The sequence below is a fragment of the Sus scrofa genome, chromosome 9 (assembly GCF_000003025.6).
Source record: "Sus scrofa isolate TJ Tabasco breed Duroc chromosome 9, Sscrofa11.1, whole genome shotgun sequence".
In the NCBI taxonomy this organism is placed as follows: domain Eukaryota; kingdom Metazoa; phylum Chordata; class Mammalia; order Artiodactyla; family Suidae; genus Sus; species Sus scrofa.
Window position 1 is genome coordinate 88,794,169 of NC_010451.4, and position 15,156 is coordinate 88,809,324.

The 15,156-nt window shown below is 35.3% G+C and overlaps 1 protein-coding gene across 4 annotated transcripts in view; it reads right to left on the bottom strand.

Moving 5' to 3' along the window:
* Positions 3,927 to 15,156, bottom strand: part of TMEM196 (transmembrane protein 196) — a 60,176-nt gene continuing 48,946 nt past the window's right edge. For 2 of the 4 annotated variants that reach the window (XM_021063416.1, XM_021063415.1), the window contains exons 3-4: positions 12,543 to 12,797; positions 3,927 to 7,482 (exon numbers count right to left, since the gene is read on the bottom strand). In XM_021063416.1, coding sequence (XP_020919075.1) covers positions 7,423 to 7,482; positions 12,543 to 12,797 — 315 coding nt within the window. In that variant the 3' untranslated portion in view covers positions 3,927 to 7,422. Of the gene's footprint in view, positions 7,483 to 11,023; positions 11,098 to 12,542; positions 12,798 to 15,156 lie in introns of all 4 variants that reach the window. The other 2 variants (XM_021063413.1, XM_021063414.1) reach the window with 2 other exon arrangements.

Genomic DNA, 15,156 nt, shown 5'->3' on the forward strand with positions numbered 1-15,156 from the left:
TATGCTTGGATTTCATCTCCTGGCCATTAGTCTAGATATTCTGAATATTACCTAGGACTATGTTAGCATTCTCTCTCTCTCAAAAATACTTATATGCATATATACATGTGTTAATATATATTTACACATATATATGTCTAGGTGTGTGTATGTGTGTGTATATATACATATATGTGTGTGAATATATATTTATGTATGTGTATATATATATATTTAAACCCGAACTTTAAAATATGGACTTAAAGTCATAAAATCATTTCAATGTTTTAGCTTCACCTAGCTGAAGTTGCAAATCTCTATCTGGGTATCTCTCAGTCATCACTAGGAATGCAACTACATATTCCCCTTGGATGAAAGATTCTAGTTAAAAGGAATTGGCTTAAATAATAAATTTAATTTGGGATGTGTGTCTGTCTGTGGGTATGCATGTGTAGCTGTGTGCACTGGTCTTGGTTGGAAAAAGGTCAAGAAGGTATCAGAAAGGGTGGGTGACTTTCTAAGGATTTTATGCCATCTTTATATAATTTCCTGTCCTTTGATAAAAACTAGGGCCAGTATTTCTCCTAAGGACTTATTTCCTTCTCAATTAGATATTACTGCAACACAGTTTTAATGCCCCTCTTTCAAGGTTTTCAAATGCAAGGAATCTGGGCAATAAAATTAACCACAGTACTTGCAAGGGTGTCTATGCAAATTCTCATTTACTTCATCTGTCTTTAGCTCACTGCAGAAGAAAAAGAGAACACTTTTCCTTTTTTATTTTGTGAATATTACTTTAAAGCTGTAGTTTAATAAATCACCTGTAGGCGGCAGAGTTTGTGTAGGTGTGAACTTGGAGATCTTTGACATTAAATATATTCCAAACAACACAATGTGGAAAGCTTGAGATAAAAATAAATTGAGACAAGGTGTATTTTGATAAAGAATTGACTCTCAAGCTGTTGCACAAAATACGTATTAATGAATCATAGTCTATACTTCCTCTTCTGGCTACTAGGTGCTCTTGATATTACTACAGTGACAAATTTCCCTTTATCCAGTGGCAAAGTGGACTGTCTCAGTTGTGAAAGAACGCAACAGTATGCAGAATTTACAAGGGAAGACACCACATAAAAGCCATGTTTGTCAATAAAATAAAACTCTGGAACTCCAAAATTCATACTGAAATGGGAACTTCTGAATCAGGAGAACTAATAACCAAATGAAAGCAACTCTATCTCTTTGTGTCTCACTTTCCTTCGACATTTCTTGAGATTCCTGCTGTTGTGAACCACATCAGCTTTCGAATGATACTTACTGACAGTGTTGGATTTGCTTGAATAAAACCTCTCTTCCTCTGATGTTTTTTGGTGCAGGTGAGTAGGCTAAACAAGAGACTTAAGAGAAAGATGGTTACTATAAGAAATGAACATCTCTAACACATAAAGGCAGAATTTGTTCATTATAAAATTAGTTTTCTTTATAGCTTCCTGAACCAATGCCCTATGAAGCCCAGGAGAAAAATGATCTTGCTATGGTTTCTCACCTATGGCTCCCTGCCTGGCTTCAGTGATCTTCTGGTTTTTCAACCTCCTTATATTCGAAGTATAGAGAGTTCAAGTTTTCCCTTTACTTATCTAAAACCCTTCCCTTGAATTCCCTTTTTCAACTTGAGTACATGCCTGTTTGCCAGTAATCAATACAGCTGAAGTCTTGTTTGCTTAGAGTGAAGTGAACGGCTATGGCAGTCAAATTGTGACAGCTGGAGAAAGTCTCAGGTTCAAGTGCAGGGGCCAGGAACTAAAGTCAAGGCAGCACCACAGATGAGATATTTGAATCTGAAATTAGAAGCAGCAGAAAAGTCAAGGGGAGTGGTTCATATGGGATGGAGTTGTGGTTTGATTGTGGACCTAAGTGTGTATATAAGTTGCACAATTTGGTTGAATGGCTTTAAGATTCACGGTACAGCCGTAAATGACTTCACCTTTCAGGTGAAATATTGTTCTTCTTACCTTTTCCTTATTTCAAATAAAATACACACTATTAATATGATAGAGGAATATTCATATTTATAGACAATGTACATTATAACACTTAATAAGTGGTTGTCTTTTACCTGCCTCACCACCATCATTTTTGCTGACAGATAGCAACAGGTTAATATTGCCACTTTCATGATTTGAAAACCTGTTAGTCTTTCCTGCCATTTGTTTTATTATAGAGAACACAGAGCCTTTATCCTATTTTTCTTCCATATTGATGTAAAAGTATTAATATACTTGGAAGACAGAAAAGACAGGTACCTCCAAATCACAGAAGACTTTTTGGGTAATGATGGGGCAGTGGACATCTAGAAGCATAGAGCCCTTCAAATCTGTTTATGTGAATAAGGTCGAGTGTTACCTGTTTTCTTGGCTGAGTCATAATGAAGGACAGAGTGAGAGACAGTGTTGGTTCGTTCTGACACGCAGAAAGGAATCAGTGGCTTCTTTCCTGGGCAGTGAACTTGAAGGGCCCTGGGGATTTCTTCTAGCCTTCCCTCGGGATGTTGTGGAATGATGTTTGAGGTCCTCTATCTTAGTCAGTAGGTCAGAACCAATATCCTGATTGATTAATAACAAGGAGGGATCATGAGTCCTGATTCCTTGTAGTCAATAAAAGAGGAGGCAAATTTGATAAGATTTTAGGTTTTTTTCTGTGAAGCTTCTAGAGTCTCTCTGGCAATTTTCAGAATATTTTGGCTTTTGAAATAGGGCTTACAATATATCACATGCTTAAAGGGGCAGAGCCTTGGGATATTAAAGCAGGAAAGCTTTGAAATCAGTAGTCTGTAGCTGAAGTGAAGAAAAAGTTGAGATGGATCCTAGTTCTTAAAGATTCCCAATTAAATGAATGTGATCTGCCTAGATTAGTTGATATAAGTAATCCTGAACTTTTAAACAGTGAAATAAATTTTTTTAGATCTAGATTTTGACATTTTACAATATATTTCTTGGGAAATACATTCCTAGTAAAAGACTTTGAATTTGGCAGGTAATTTTCCTAGCAAAAGAGTTTTAAAAAATCCTTTTGTATAAGTTTACCAGGCATCCACACTTCCAGCAATTTCTGAATTGGTTTCCTCTGCTCTGAGTAAACTGACAACCTGTGATTTATGGACTTGGAATAATTGAATTTCTTGGCTGTCATACACTTTGAGTAAGAAATATTACATATGTTTCCTGAAAAATGATTTAAGGGAGAAAAGAGTGAAGCGATGCCAAGTTTATTTGAAACTTTATTTGGAAACTGTTCTAACCAAATGGTACTTAAGATGCCTAAGTTTCTGAAATGTGTTTGCTAAATAATCATTGAAAATGCAGTTCTAAACATGCCCCTTTTGAGCTAAGTCAGTGAAAAAAGTGGAGGGCAGCATCTTGTTCTCACCTTCCCAAGCCCAAGAAATGCAGAAATTTTCACTGATGCATGGTGACAGGCTGAGTAAATTTCTTCAAAAATAGTAGTTACACAGCATCTCATTTTATCTGTCAAATGTAAAATATTTAGTGGTTTAGCAGAATCTGCACTAACAGTTTTTTTTTTTTTTAAACGTGAAATCTCTAAAACAACTTTTCAACTTTACTTTGTGTTTGGCCTACACTGTATTTTTTCTCCTTTCTGCTAGTGTTGTTGTTCAGTCCTTGGATTTAACTGGTTCAACAACTTCAAATTCCATGAGTGTTTACCAACTCTTTTCACATATTCTATCATAATGATAATTGATTGACTGAGGAAGATCTTTTATATGTACCGAGGGTGAGGACAGTTCTCTTCAGTGTACGTTTGACTAGCATTGTCCAATAGGACTTTCTGAGATGACAGAAATAATCTGTAACTGTTGTCCACATGTGCTTCTTCCTGACTTGGAATGTGACTAGTTCAACTTAGAAACGGAATATCTATTTTTAAAAAATTAAATTTAAATAGTCACATGTGGATAGGATTGTGGCCACTGTATCAGAAAAGGTAGTAGACCCTAGAACAGTGGATTTATGACCCTAAGCAACTAAAGTCTATACTTGTGGATAGCACTAATATCGGTTGCTCTGGATCATGATCAAGGGTTTTCCTCAATCGTTCTAAATTAGGGGGAAATTATTCTCTACCAAAGAGGTGAAAATTGGTTAGGATATTTTGGGTTGTTACAACTGCATTGTCCTCTTGGTATTTAGTGGGTGGGGCCTGAACTGTATAGTACAGTCTGCACAATGAATTATTGTCCACCCCATAATCCAGTAACAGCCAATCTGATAAATCCAAATAGGTCAGCAGAGTTCTCTACATATTTCATGTAAAGGTTTCATCTGTGAGATCTGCAATCTCAGTCCTATCTCTAGTTAATTCTGTCTTGTATGATCTGTGTCTTATATCTGCCTTCCTCTTTGGGGATCTCAGCTCCTTCATATGCTAACTTTGTCTTATATCTTCAATCACTTCCTGTCTATATTGGAACATACTTTAATCTTTCTTTTCTCAAATAATGCTCTTTCTTAATTCCATATCCTGTAGCTGGGACTATATTTGCCACCTCATTCACAACATCCTCTCCCCTGCCAGTCTCAGAACTGCACATTTATCCACTTAGTTATCAGGGGAAATATTTTTCTGTATCATGATGGAAAGAAGGCTCACACCATATGTAGTTTTGAAGCACACCATTTTATTACATAGACATATCAATAGAGTTATCATATCATGTTCCACTTCTAAACAATTGTATATATATGTATGTGTGTGCATACACACACATATGTTGAAAATTTTTAAAGCAGAGTCCACTTTTATTCTTTTATGCTTATAATTAGTGCACCTTTATGTAGTTAATCTCTATAGCACACCACCACGTTAGTTTCACATAATTTTTTCTAATTTAGTACCACATTACTTTTTTCCCAAGGGTAAGCTTCTACTAAAACTGTAGTCACTTAAAATAGTCTAGTTCATAGTTCAGTGCTTTATGAACAATAGATTTCCAAGTACTTAAACAATGTTCCAAGTACTTAAACAATGTCTTCCTGACTTCCCCTGCTTATCTCAAAAAGACTCACTACACATCCCAAATAAATCACTCTAAATAACTGAGTCCTGAAAATGCTGGGTTAAAATAATTAAAGATATATCTATACTTGTTAAGTGCACTGTAGACTACTTGGATAATTGTGATAATGTCATCTCTCCTTAACTCTATGTCAAAGCAGTGATATGCCTATTTTTGTCCTTTAATGGGTGATTTCATATTATTTCAAAAGGCATTAAAACATCTTATAAATCTATTGTAACTTTGTATTGTATAAACATGTCTACAAAGAAATGCCACCTAAAATTAGAGTTGGTACTTATTCTTTCAGTATAAAACTACATCCTTGCATAAATTCAGTAGAACCATACACGCAAAATACCTACATTGTATAGTTTAGATTTTCAGTGACAAAAATCATGCCTAATCATGGCATCACGTATAGAGCAATGATGTTGAATCATTATTTGAGGCTGCATTTATGGGCAACTTCTGTAATCTACTGGATAATGAAGTTACTTATATGAGTTGGGGAACTTCAAAAACTACACCAAAAAAACCATGGTCCAGTCATTTCCTTTTAACATATACAGCCAGATTTTTTAATAAGCTATTTTAAATAGGATTCACTAAGTAACTCATAAAAAATGACTTGAGAATTGATTATCTTTGGGGAAAAATAAAAGTAGGTAATACAGTGAGAGTTATATATTTTCAAATATTAGATTTCTTTGAGTTCCCACTGTGGTGCAAGTTAAGGATCTGTCATTGCCACAGCTGTGGCATAGGTCACAGTTGTGGCTCAGATTCGATCCCTGGTCTGGGAAATTCCACATGTCGCAGGTGCAGTGAAAAAATATATTTCTTTATCTGTTTCCACAGGTTATATTCTCACAACTGTTTTCAATGACCATGCTATTTTTTCACCTATACATAGTGTCATACACTGCTATTTTTTTAGCATTCTGTTATGGAAGAGAAGGACTGAATCTGGCAATATAAATGTAAGCCTATCTTTTAATTTCCTTCTACAGAGAACTTTTTCAGGTTCTTTGAATATAAGCCTTCTTAAAATAGTTGTCTGTATTTTTCCGTGTGAATTGTAAAACAAAACAAAAAATCTAAATAAATTCTAACAAAGCTAATTGTAACTTAATCTTCTGGGCATACATCATCTGTCTTTTTATATAATTTATTGGGCAGTAAAGTATTTGAAATATAACATCATGAATAATCACATCGTTATGTCCATATTTATAACTGTAGATGTATTTGAATTAAAGTTATGTTTATAAATCAATATTAATGATTATTCTTACATAAATACCATAATAATAGTAAAATAGCCAAATAATGAAGCAATCTACATACTCCACTATTCAGATCACTTAACTCTATAAATATCAGCCACAATGATATTTACATACAGCAGACATAATAAAAGGAATAAAAATGAAAACATTTAGTAGAAATTAAATGTGACTGTGGGCATAGCAAAGCCTTGAACAATTGCTTTCCCATTTCTGTAGGAATAGAACATTGCTAGTACCCCCACAGCATCACAAATTCTTTTCTACTACCTATTTACATTCATGAATGCTATAAATATGTCCTCTGTATATTTTCTATATTTACAGTATACACACACACACACACACACACACTTTATTGTATTCTTAGGCTCATTCATGAACATGCCTATTAATCTGCACACTATAATCAAAACCTACTGACTTTCCTTAAATGATATTCATTTACAACTTTTTGCTCTTATGTAAAAATGCAAAACTTTCACACAGACTAACACCGTCTCTCTGAAAAAAAACCCACCTCTTTTTATATTTTAGGCTTTTTGGTAATTTACAAAGAAATTATGAAATATATAGTTCATTCACAAATTGAAAATAATTACAATGTCTTTACAAAGCATTGCTGAGGATTTGAATTGTGGCATTCTTTGAAGCCATCGTCTTTCAGAACAAAAACATCAAAAAGTTATTGTTATTTCCCGATATTTATAGTTTTTGGTTACTTATATGAAATATGTCATTACAAATCTAACACCCATGCTAGTCAGATAGTGTTTGTATAGAATATGAATCTTTCTGTTTTAGCTATACTTTTTTTCCCCAAAAAAGTCTTTTTTAGAACAATCTGGAAAGTTGATTGAAATTACTGTACTAGAATATTTCTGGAAAGTTTTACACCCAGTAAAAAAAAAAGCTGAAGAAATAACGTGAGGCAAAATTGAGAAAGAATAATTTTAGTGAGAGCTCAGGAAAGATAACAGCAAATTCAAGGGCTTTTTTTGCCTTTATCTACTAATCCTTTGGTATTTCTTTGCCTCATGAAAATCCTAAAAAATGTTCAATTCTTTAAAACATTGATTATACTCTTCCATTAAATATCAGTTGTGGTCCTCCATTGCTCATGTTGTCTGTCATTTCCTGTTAGGAAAATAACATGAATTAATTAAAATTCATTTTCAGAGTAAGACATTAATTTGGTTAATGAGTTTACAAAACAGAAATTTCAAGCCATTGAAAAACTTGCTGAATTTGGGGGGATTAGAAAGATTAATATTGTTGTTGCATTGAGGAAATGAAATTTCATGGCGTCTTGGAGCACATGAAAATGCTGAAGTGACAGGCTATTTAATCAAAGCCTTCTGTCCACAACAGCAGTTCAGTCTCTCCCCAGTCCCCTGAGTCCCCCTTTTCATTCCTCAACTCTTTTGTGGAAAGACCTCACCTAGAAAGAAAATGGTTAAATGCCGAAGTTTTTCCAATGGATAGGCTCCTCTGTTGAGCATGCCAACAAAGTGCCAACAGGTTCTAGGGGTTACCTTTATTCTATAGAAAAATGTGTGGCCTTTTGCAAAGAACTGAAAAAGGTCCACGAGGGGATTGTTGCTTATCTGTAACTGAGGATCACTAGTAATTCATAGTGGGACAGATTGTTTTTTGTGACACTGTCACTCATACAGTAAAAAACAACAAACTGAAAGCTCTTAACATGTTTTTTTTTTTTTTTTCTTTTCCCACTGTACAACAAGGGGATCAAATTATCCTTACATGTATACATTACAATTACATTTTTTTTCCCACCCTTTGTTCTGTTGCAACATGAGTATCTAGACAAAGTTCTCAATGCTATTCAGCAGGATCTCCTTGTAAATCTATTCTAAATTGTGTCTGATAAGCCCAAGCTCCCGATCCCTCCCACTCCCTCCCTCTCCCATCAGGCAGCCACAAGTCTTTTCTCCAAGTCCATGATTTTCTTTTCTGAGGAGGTGTTCATTTGTGCTGGATATTAGATTCCAGCTTAACATGTTTTTTAAGAGATCAATTACTAAATAGTTAATAAGGATCACTACATGGCAAGGCACAGATTTTTAGATATAAAAGATGAACTAACGTAAAGAGTTTCATTTACAATTTTAGAAAATATGTTAATTTAATAAAAATTCAGATGCTTTCAATTCATGTTTTGTTAAACACCAAACTCTTTCCTACACAAAGGTAATGAGAAATGTGAGGTTCATTCACATTTATAATGGTTGGTACACCATTTATAAGTTATACATATTATCTTGTAATAATCTATAAATGAATAAAATCTGCAAAAAATGAATTACTGTATTATACACTTGAAACTAACACAATATTGTAAATCAACTATACTTCAATAAAAGTAAAAAAATTTAGGTAAAACTATCTAAAAATAGATGAAACATCTTTCCACACTTGAACAAGCCTATTTGCAAAAGTGCAGTAAAGACGATTCCACCAGAAATTATTTTCTCAATGATCTCAAGCCTATCGGGTAGATTAATTCCTGTTTGAGTGAATTAAAAATAAAAAGTATTATGTTTCCTTCTGTAAACCTTAAGAATTTTTACAAATATTTATTTCAAAAATGAAATAATATCCGTGCTTCATTTTCAATCTCTTCTCTTTGAGAGTAAAATACAGTAGATGAAATAGAATAAAGATACTTGCTTCTGGTACTTCATGGTTTTGAAAGTTGCTTAGGAGGGTCAATGAGGGACAGGAAGGTAGTAACTGGTCTGGGTTTGAAACTTTGCTTTTGAAAACTTCGGTAACTTTTAGAAGATGGGGTAGAGTTTCATCCAAAAAATTCTGAGAAAGAAGACAATGTACAAGGAAGACTTTTCCTCTTCTCACATCAAGACCTATCTCTCTGTGCAAAGTGCCTGGCCCCTTCCAGACCATAGGGAGTTGTCTTGCATGTGAGTATCCATTATATCCACCCTGATAAGGTGCTGAGGAATTACCTAAATCCTGAAAATTCAAACCAGTTTAGGGTAAAGGCTGTGACAGAAAGTGGAGAAGTTCTTTTGACGCCAACAGCCTGCCTCTTTTGTCTGGTGATATAGTTCAGTCTAATTGAGAGGCTGGCTCTGCTAGAGATACACTGGTAAAAGTAGGTCCCAAAATACATGGAGGTTATTTGGCTGAGGTTAAGTTTATCAGTAAGATACCCGATCACTTAAGAACTCAGTACTGGTAGCAAGAAAAATAGAAATGGTATCTCCAAAGTGATCTTTAACAAAATTTACTCATCTGTCTATTTCTATTCCTTGAATTAGGACAAACACAATTTTCTGAGGAATTTATAGAAGATTCTTAGGTGACTTTTCTTCTAAAATAACTCTGCATTCAAAAAGTAGCTTAAAAATCATTAAAAAAAATAATAATCTAAGGTATAATCCTTTTCTTCCTTTTTTGCTGCACTCATGGCATGTGGAAATTCCCTGGCCAGGGATCAAACCACATGGTAGCAGTGATCCAAGCTGCCGCCATGACAAAACTGGATCCTTAACCTGCTGAATCACAAGAGAACTCCCTAAGGTATAATTTTTTATTGGGGAGTTAAAAAAAAGATCTAGTTTTTAAAAAATCTTGCAAAAATGAAGAATTTTTTTAACTTAATGCACCCTAATATGGACACATTAAAATCACTGGTGGGAAAAATCAGTGAAAATTATTACTGTTGTTACTACTTTTTTTTTTTTTTTTTGCTTTTTAGGGCTGCATTTGCGACACATGGAAGTTTGAAGGCTATGGGTAGAATCAGAGCTGCAGAAGACTGCCTACACCACAGCCACAGCAACAGGATCTGCGCTGCGTTTGTGACCTACACCACAGCTCACAGCAACGCCGGATCCTTAACCCACTGAGGCCAGGGATCGAACCTGCATCCTCATAGGTACTAGTGAGATTCATTTCCACTGTGCCACAATGGGAACTCACTGAAAATTATTTTTAATTGGATGAGTATCTTCAGTTTATTTGCAAATAGGCATGTCCAATCTAACAAGAAAGTTAAACTTTAAATTCAGCCAGGATCAAATGTGATTGTTTGCCAATGGATATACTTTCTGCAATTGGGCATTAGTATCTTTCTGGCTTCCTGTATTTCCAACTATGTTGCTGAGCCAAAGCAAGAATGATGACTATTTATTTTCAGAAATCCAAAATATGGGAAATAAATTTGAAATGTATCATATCAGTTTACAAGAAGAAAGCTTTTATGCAGAATTTTTACTGTATTAGTGTCAACGTTAGGTTATCTACTCATGCGACTTTGGCATGAGAGTCATACATAGTTTGCCTTTATCAGACACATCTATTTTTAAATGCAAAACTCTGGTCTGTGAATGATGATACTGAGTCAGAAGCATGATGTAGCAGAGAATAAAGGAGTCACAAATCATCCAAGCAGAAATGTGTTTGGATGCTTACAGGCAGGCTGAATATTTTAAATACTCAACCAACTTTCAAGCTCTAAGACTCTGCCATTTAGGTTTATGACAGGTCCTCAAAGTAGCTCTCAGGAAAGTGATACTTTGAGGAACAACATCACATTAGTCTAGAGTGATCTGTTGACATCATGGCTTCATTGAAGAGGCAGTGCTTCCTGCAGTGACATTAAGACATGGTAACTCCCTAGAAATCAGCGTACCTTGTAGGTAACTCTGGTGTCGGGGGCACCACCGGGCAGCTGGGCAAGTCGGTTATTTCAATAGCCCTCAATCTCTAATATAAATATAACAATTATACAATAAATATTGCACAAACATATACACAAAAAACTAAATCACACTAGTATAAAAATAGAGCACAAGAGTCATTATCCAAATAGGAATGATAACCTATTTTTCACAGTCCATTTCCTTACATTATTTTAAAAAGTTTTTTATTTATCTATTTATTTTGCTTTTTAGGGCCACGGCATATGGAGGTTCCCAGGCTAGGGGTCCAATCAGAGCTACAGCTGCCAGCCTATGCCACAACCACAGCAACTCAGGATCTGAGCCATGTCTGCAACCTACACTACAGCTCGTGGCAACACCAGATCCTTAACCCACTGCGTGAGGCCAGGGATTGAACTCACAACCTCATGGTTACTAGTAAGATTCATTTCTGCTGCGCCACAATGGGAACTCTCATTTCTTTACATTATTAGTCCTGCTATTTGTACTGTTAACTCTTTTTTGAAGGATACACATAGATCTGTTTAAAATTGCTTTTTTGGAACAATTTAAAAGTATGTACTCTCCTTATTTGAATGTGGAGACCATATATGAACTGGAAACATAAAGCTACAGAATAGTTATGTTTTCTTCAAAATCACATCATAAAGATATAAGCAGTAGTAACTCTTGCTACTCTTTCTTCTATTCTGCTATTATTGCAGTTTTGTTTCCATGACATCAAGTAAAATATGACATGACCATTAACTTAGTGAGTTTATTTTAGAGATGTTTTATCTTTTCCTTGAGAGACCTAGTAGCAGGAACTGAATTAAGAAATATGTGCAAAATGTAGAAGAAATACAGACAGTTCACTGTATCACTTGTCCTTTGATGCAATAAATGCAACCTCTTGTCTGAATAGGTTTTATGAAACAGTTATGCAAGGAACATTATATAAAATACAGGCAAAGCTACCCAAATATGCATGAACTTTAGATGAGAATTAAATGAAGCTTTATGTGAATTGTAGTATCTGCACTGATAGGCAGAGCTTTTTGTTGTCTTATTAAAAGACCCCTTTATACTTGAAAACCTAATTTACATAATCAAATGCATCTACTTACAAGCACAAGGGGTGAGCTAGAAAGGAGAATTCATCAGATTCCTAAAACTGGCATTATTGAGTTGAGTGTGTTTTTAGTTTGTGTTTTTCCTCAGTACAATACATAAAAATCCATATTTATAACACATTCAATATTTTATGAGTTCTATTTTAGGACGTGTATTTTTATATGGATTGAGAGGCTATAAAATTGTTGAATATAGGCATACCCAGGATTACAGAGATAAAATAATACAAAAGTTCCTATTCTTAGTCCAATAGGGCCAGACTTTTATAAAATCCAATTCCTCAAATTCTCATCTAAAGCTGCAAGTTGATTCAACTAGATTTGACCTCAGTCTTCATCACGTGATAGCAGTGAGAAGAAAAGGTACAAAACTCACTTTCTCAGCCATTTCATGAGAGTGGTGCAGAGAATGCTCCCTTTCTGAGAACATCCTCCTCTGTTCATAGCTGGCAAGCCGGCAGGTGAGCCAGGAAGAGAGGGTGCAGCCCCCAATCCCAATGCAGGCAAGAGACATGGAAGCGAGATGCAGGGGGTAAAGGGGAGAAGTCTTCTTTGTCACGGCCCGTAGGAACTGAAAATTCAGGATGCCCCCAATGAGTCCACAGATGCAGCAGGCAGAAAAGAGGATCATCTGACAAGAAAAGAGAGAGGGAGTTACCAGTGGAAGAAGCAAAACTGACCGGAACCCAGTGCAGTGCATGGCGGCAGGTTAAGGACGGCTGAGCTACAATAAAGAAAAGATGCTTTGGTGCTTCTTAGAAGACAGGGGTCAGCTTTTTAGCAGGTTTCTGTGTACTCTGACCCAGTGGAGAGGGCATGGATCGCAATGTTTCAGGAATTAATAGCTGACTAAACAAAGGCTAGGGACACATCTTAAGAAAACTCTGAAGTCAGCAAAATTTGTCTTCTAGGTAGATTCAGATTTAAATAACATTTATTTACAATCTCTTGTGTGCTACTATGCAGGGCGCTTGAACAGATACCATCTCAATTAACCTACACAGAAATCCTCTGAGAGGTAAAACACATTTGGAAAATGAATGGTGAGCAGTTAACACTCAAATTTAGGGATTGAATCCAGATTTTCTGACTCAAAATCTAGTTTCACTGTTAATCGCTCCCACTACCCCAAATATCCAAATATTTTCTCATTGAATTGTCATTCGTTTCACCAAGTTTGGAAACTTTGTACTTCTCCAGCTATGTGAGTTTAGGGAATTTAGTTAATTTCTTTCCTTTTTTTCATTTATAAGAATTTTATTGTTTTAGTATCGGTTTTCCCAACAGGTAGTTTAGGGACCCTCCATGTATTGGTGCTTTAACTTACAAATCTTTGTTACTCTGTGGGACCTTATTCCAAAAACATGGTTTGGTTGATTGTTTTGGAGAAACACAGGATGTGGCTTTGCTTTTTATCCTACTATTGGTTTGATCTGGGTCTCCATTAATAGAGCTAGGGGTGTTTATTCCACCTAAACATCATAGGATCCCTGGCAGAACCAAGCACAATGCCTTCTATGCAGTAAATGTTCCATGAATATTTAATAAATTTAATTGAATATTCTAATAACTTTAATAATTTTATTTTGTATTTGTATCTAGTCTAAATTCTCCTATGGGCTTTCAAGATACTTTACCAGTATCATACTTTACAATGTGATACTAGTTTAAGTGTCCAGCCTTTTTTCCATTTTTCTCTGGAACATAGGCTCTACTCCAGTCATCTCCTAGTCTCTCAATATAGCTTGTTCATTTCCACCTCAGGATTTTTCATTTCCTGGAAATTATTTTGCTTCTTTCTTGGATTCCTAGATGGAAAACTCAAATCTAGTCCTAACTTCCTCAGAAAGCATTCTTGGACTTTACTGCTCTTCTCCTTTGGCGTAAGCTCACAGGACAAACAGCTATATTGCTTACTTCAGGGTTTACTTTTACATTATGAGGTATTGTTTTATGTCGACAGTTAGTTGAGTTTTGCAAACACTTACTGATCACCTAGCATCTGTTAGGCATAAGCAAGGCAGCAGTTGGCTTTACCAAAAAAAAAAAAAAAGAATAGCTCATCATTTTTCCCCTTGAGTACATTGCAGTCTTGTGTGACAGAGAATCCAACATTCCAATGTGGTATGGCAAATATTAAGAAAAGATGAAAGGTTGTCCTCAGAGTAGGGAGGAGGGGAATTTAGCCCAACCGAGGGTTTTAGGCAAGGCTTCCTTGACAACGTGTCATCTAAGTGCATGGAGTTCCCAGCAAAGGGTAAGGCCATGGATGTATGAACTAGCATGAGAGGCAGAATGTTCATTTTGTTTCTCTGACTTAATTCAGCATTGCTCACTGTATCTGTCTCACATTACTCATCACCAAGACTGAAAACCCAGTGATGGATGTGCATAATATTTTAATAGTTGATTAAATAAAACACTGAATGTCAATTACCAAATAATTGAGTCATCCCAAGTAGGAAACTGCAGCTCCCAATTTCAAATAGGATTGACCAGGTATATTTCTTTTTAAAGGATATTCAAATGGCATGCTGTTTCTTGGGAATATATTTTGGTGTTTACTCATTCTCAGAAACTAAGGAAACATGCTAGCTTTCAAATAATGAATTACTGTTGATTAATAAAATACATAACAGATTTAATGGACTATTACAGGGCACACTAGCTCTCCTGATGTTATTATCATTAAATCTTAAAAGGCATGACACTTCATAAACATGTACAGACAGAATGTTCTCATGCAGGAATTAAAATGTTAAAGTCTGTACCCAAGTTTATGACCATACACTATTTTCAAATCTCACCAGAACTGGAGGTTCCAGACTTTAAAAACATTTGGAGTGGAGAAATGTTCACATGATTTGACCAAAGGGTAGAGAAGCTTTGATAGTTAATGTCATCAATGGGAACCTCAGATGGTATGGGAGGATAAAGTGAATGGTAGTTTTGGAAAAGTTCAGATCTTATAATTTTTTTCTTTTACAACT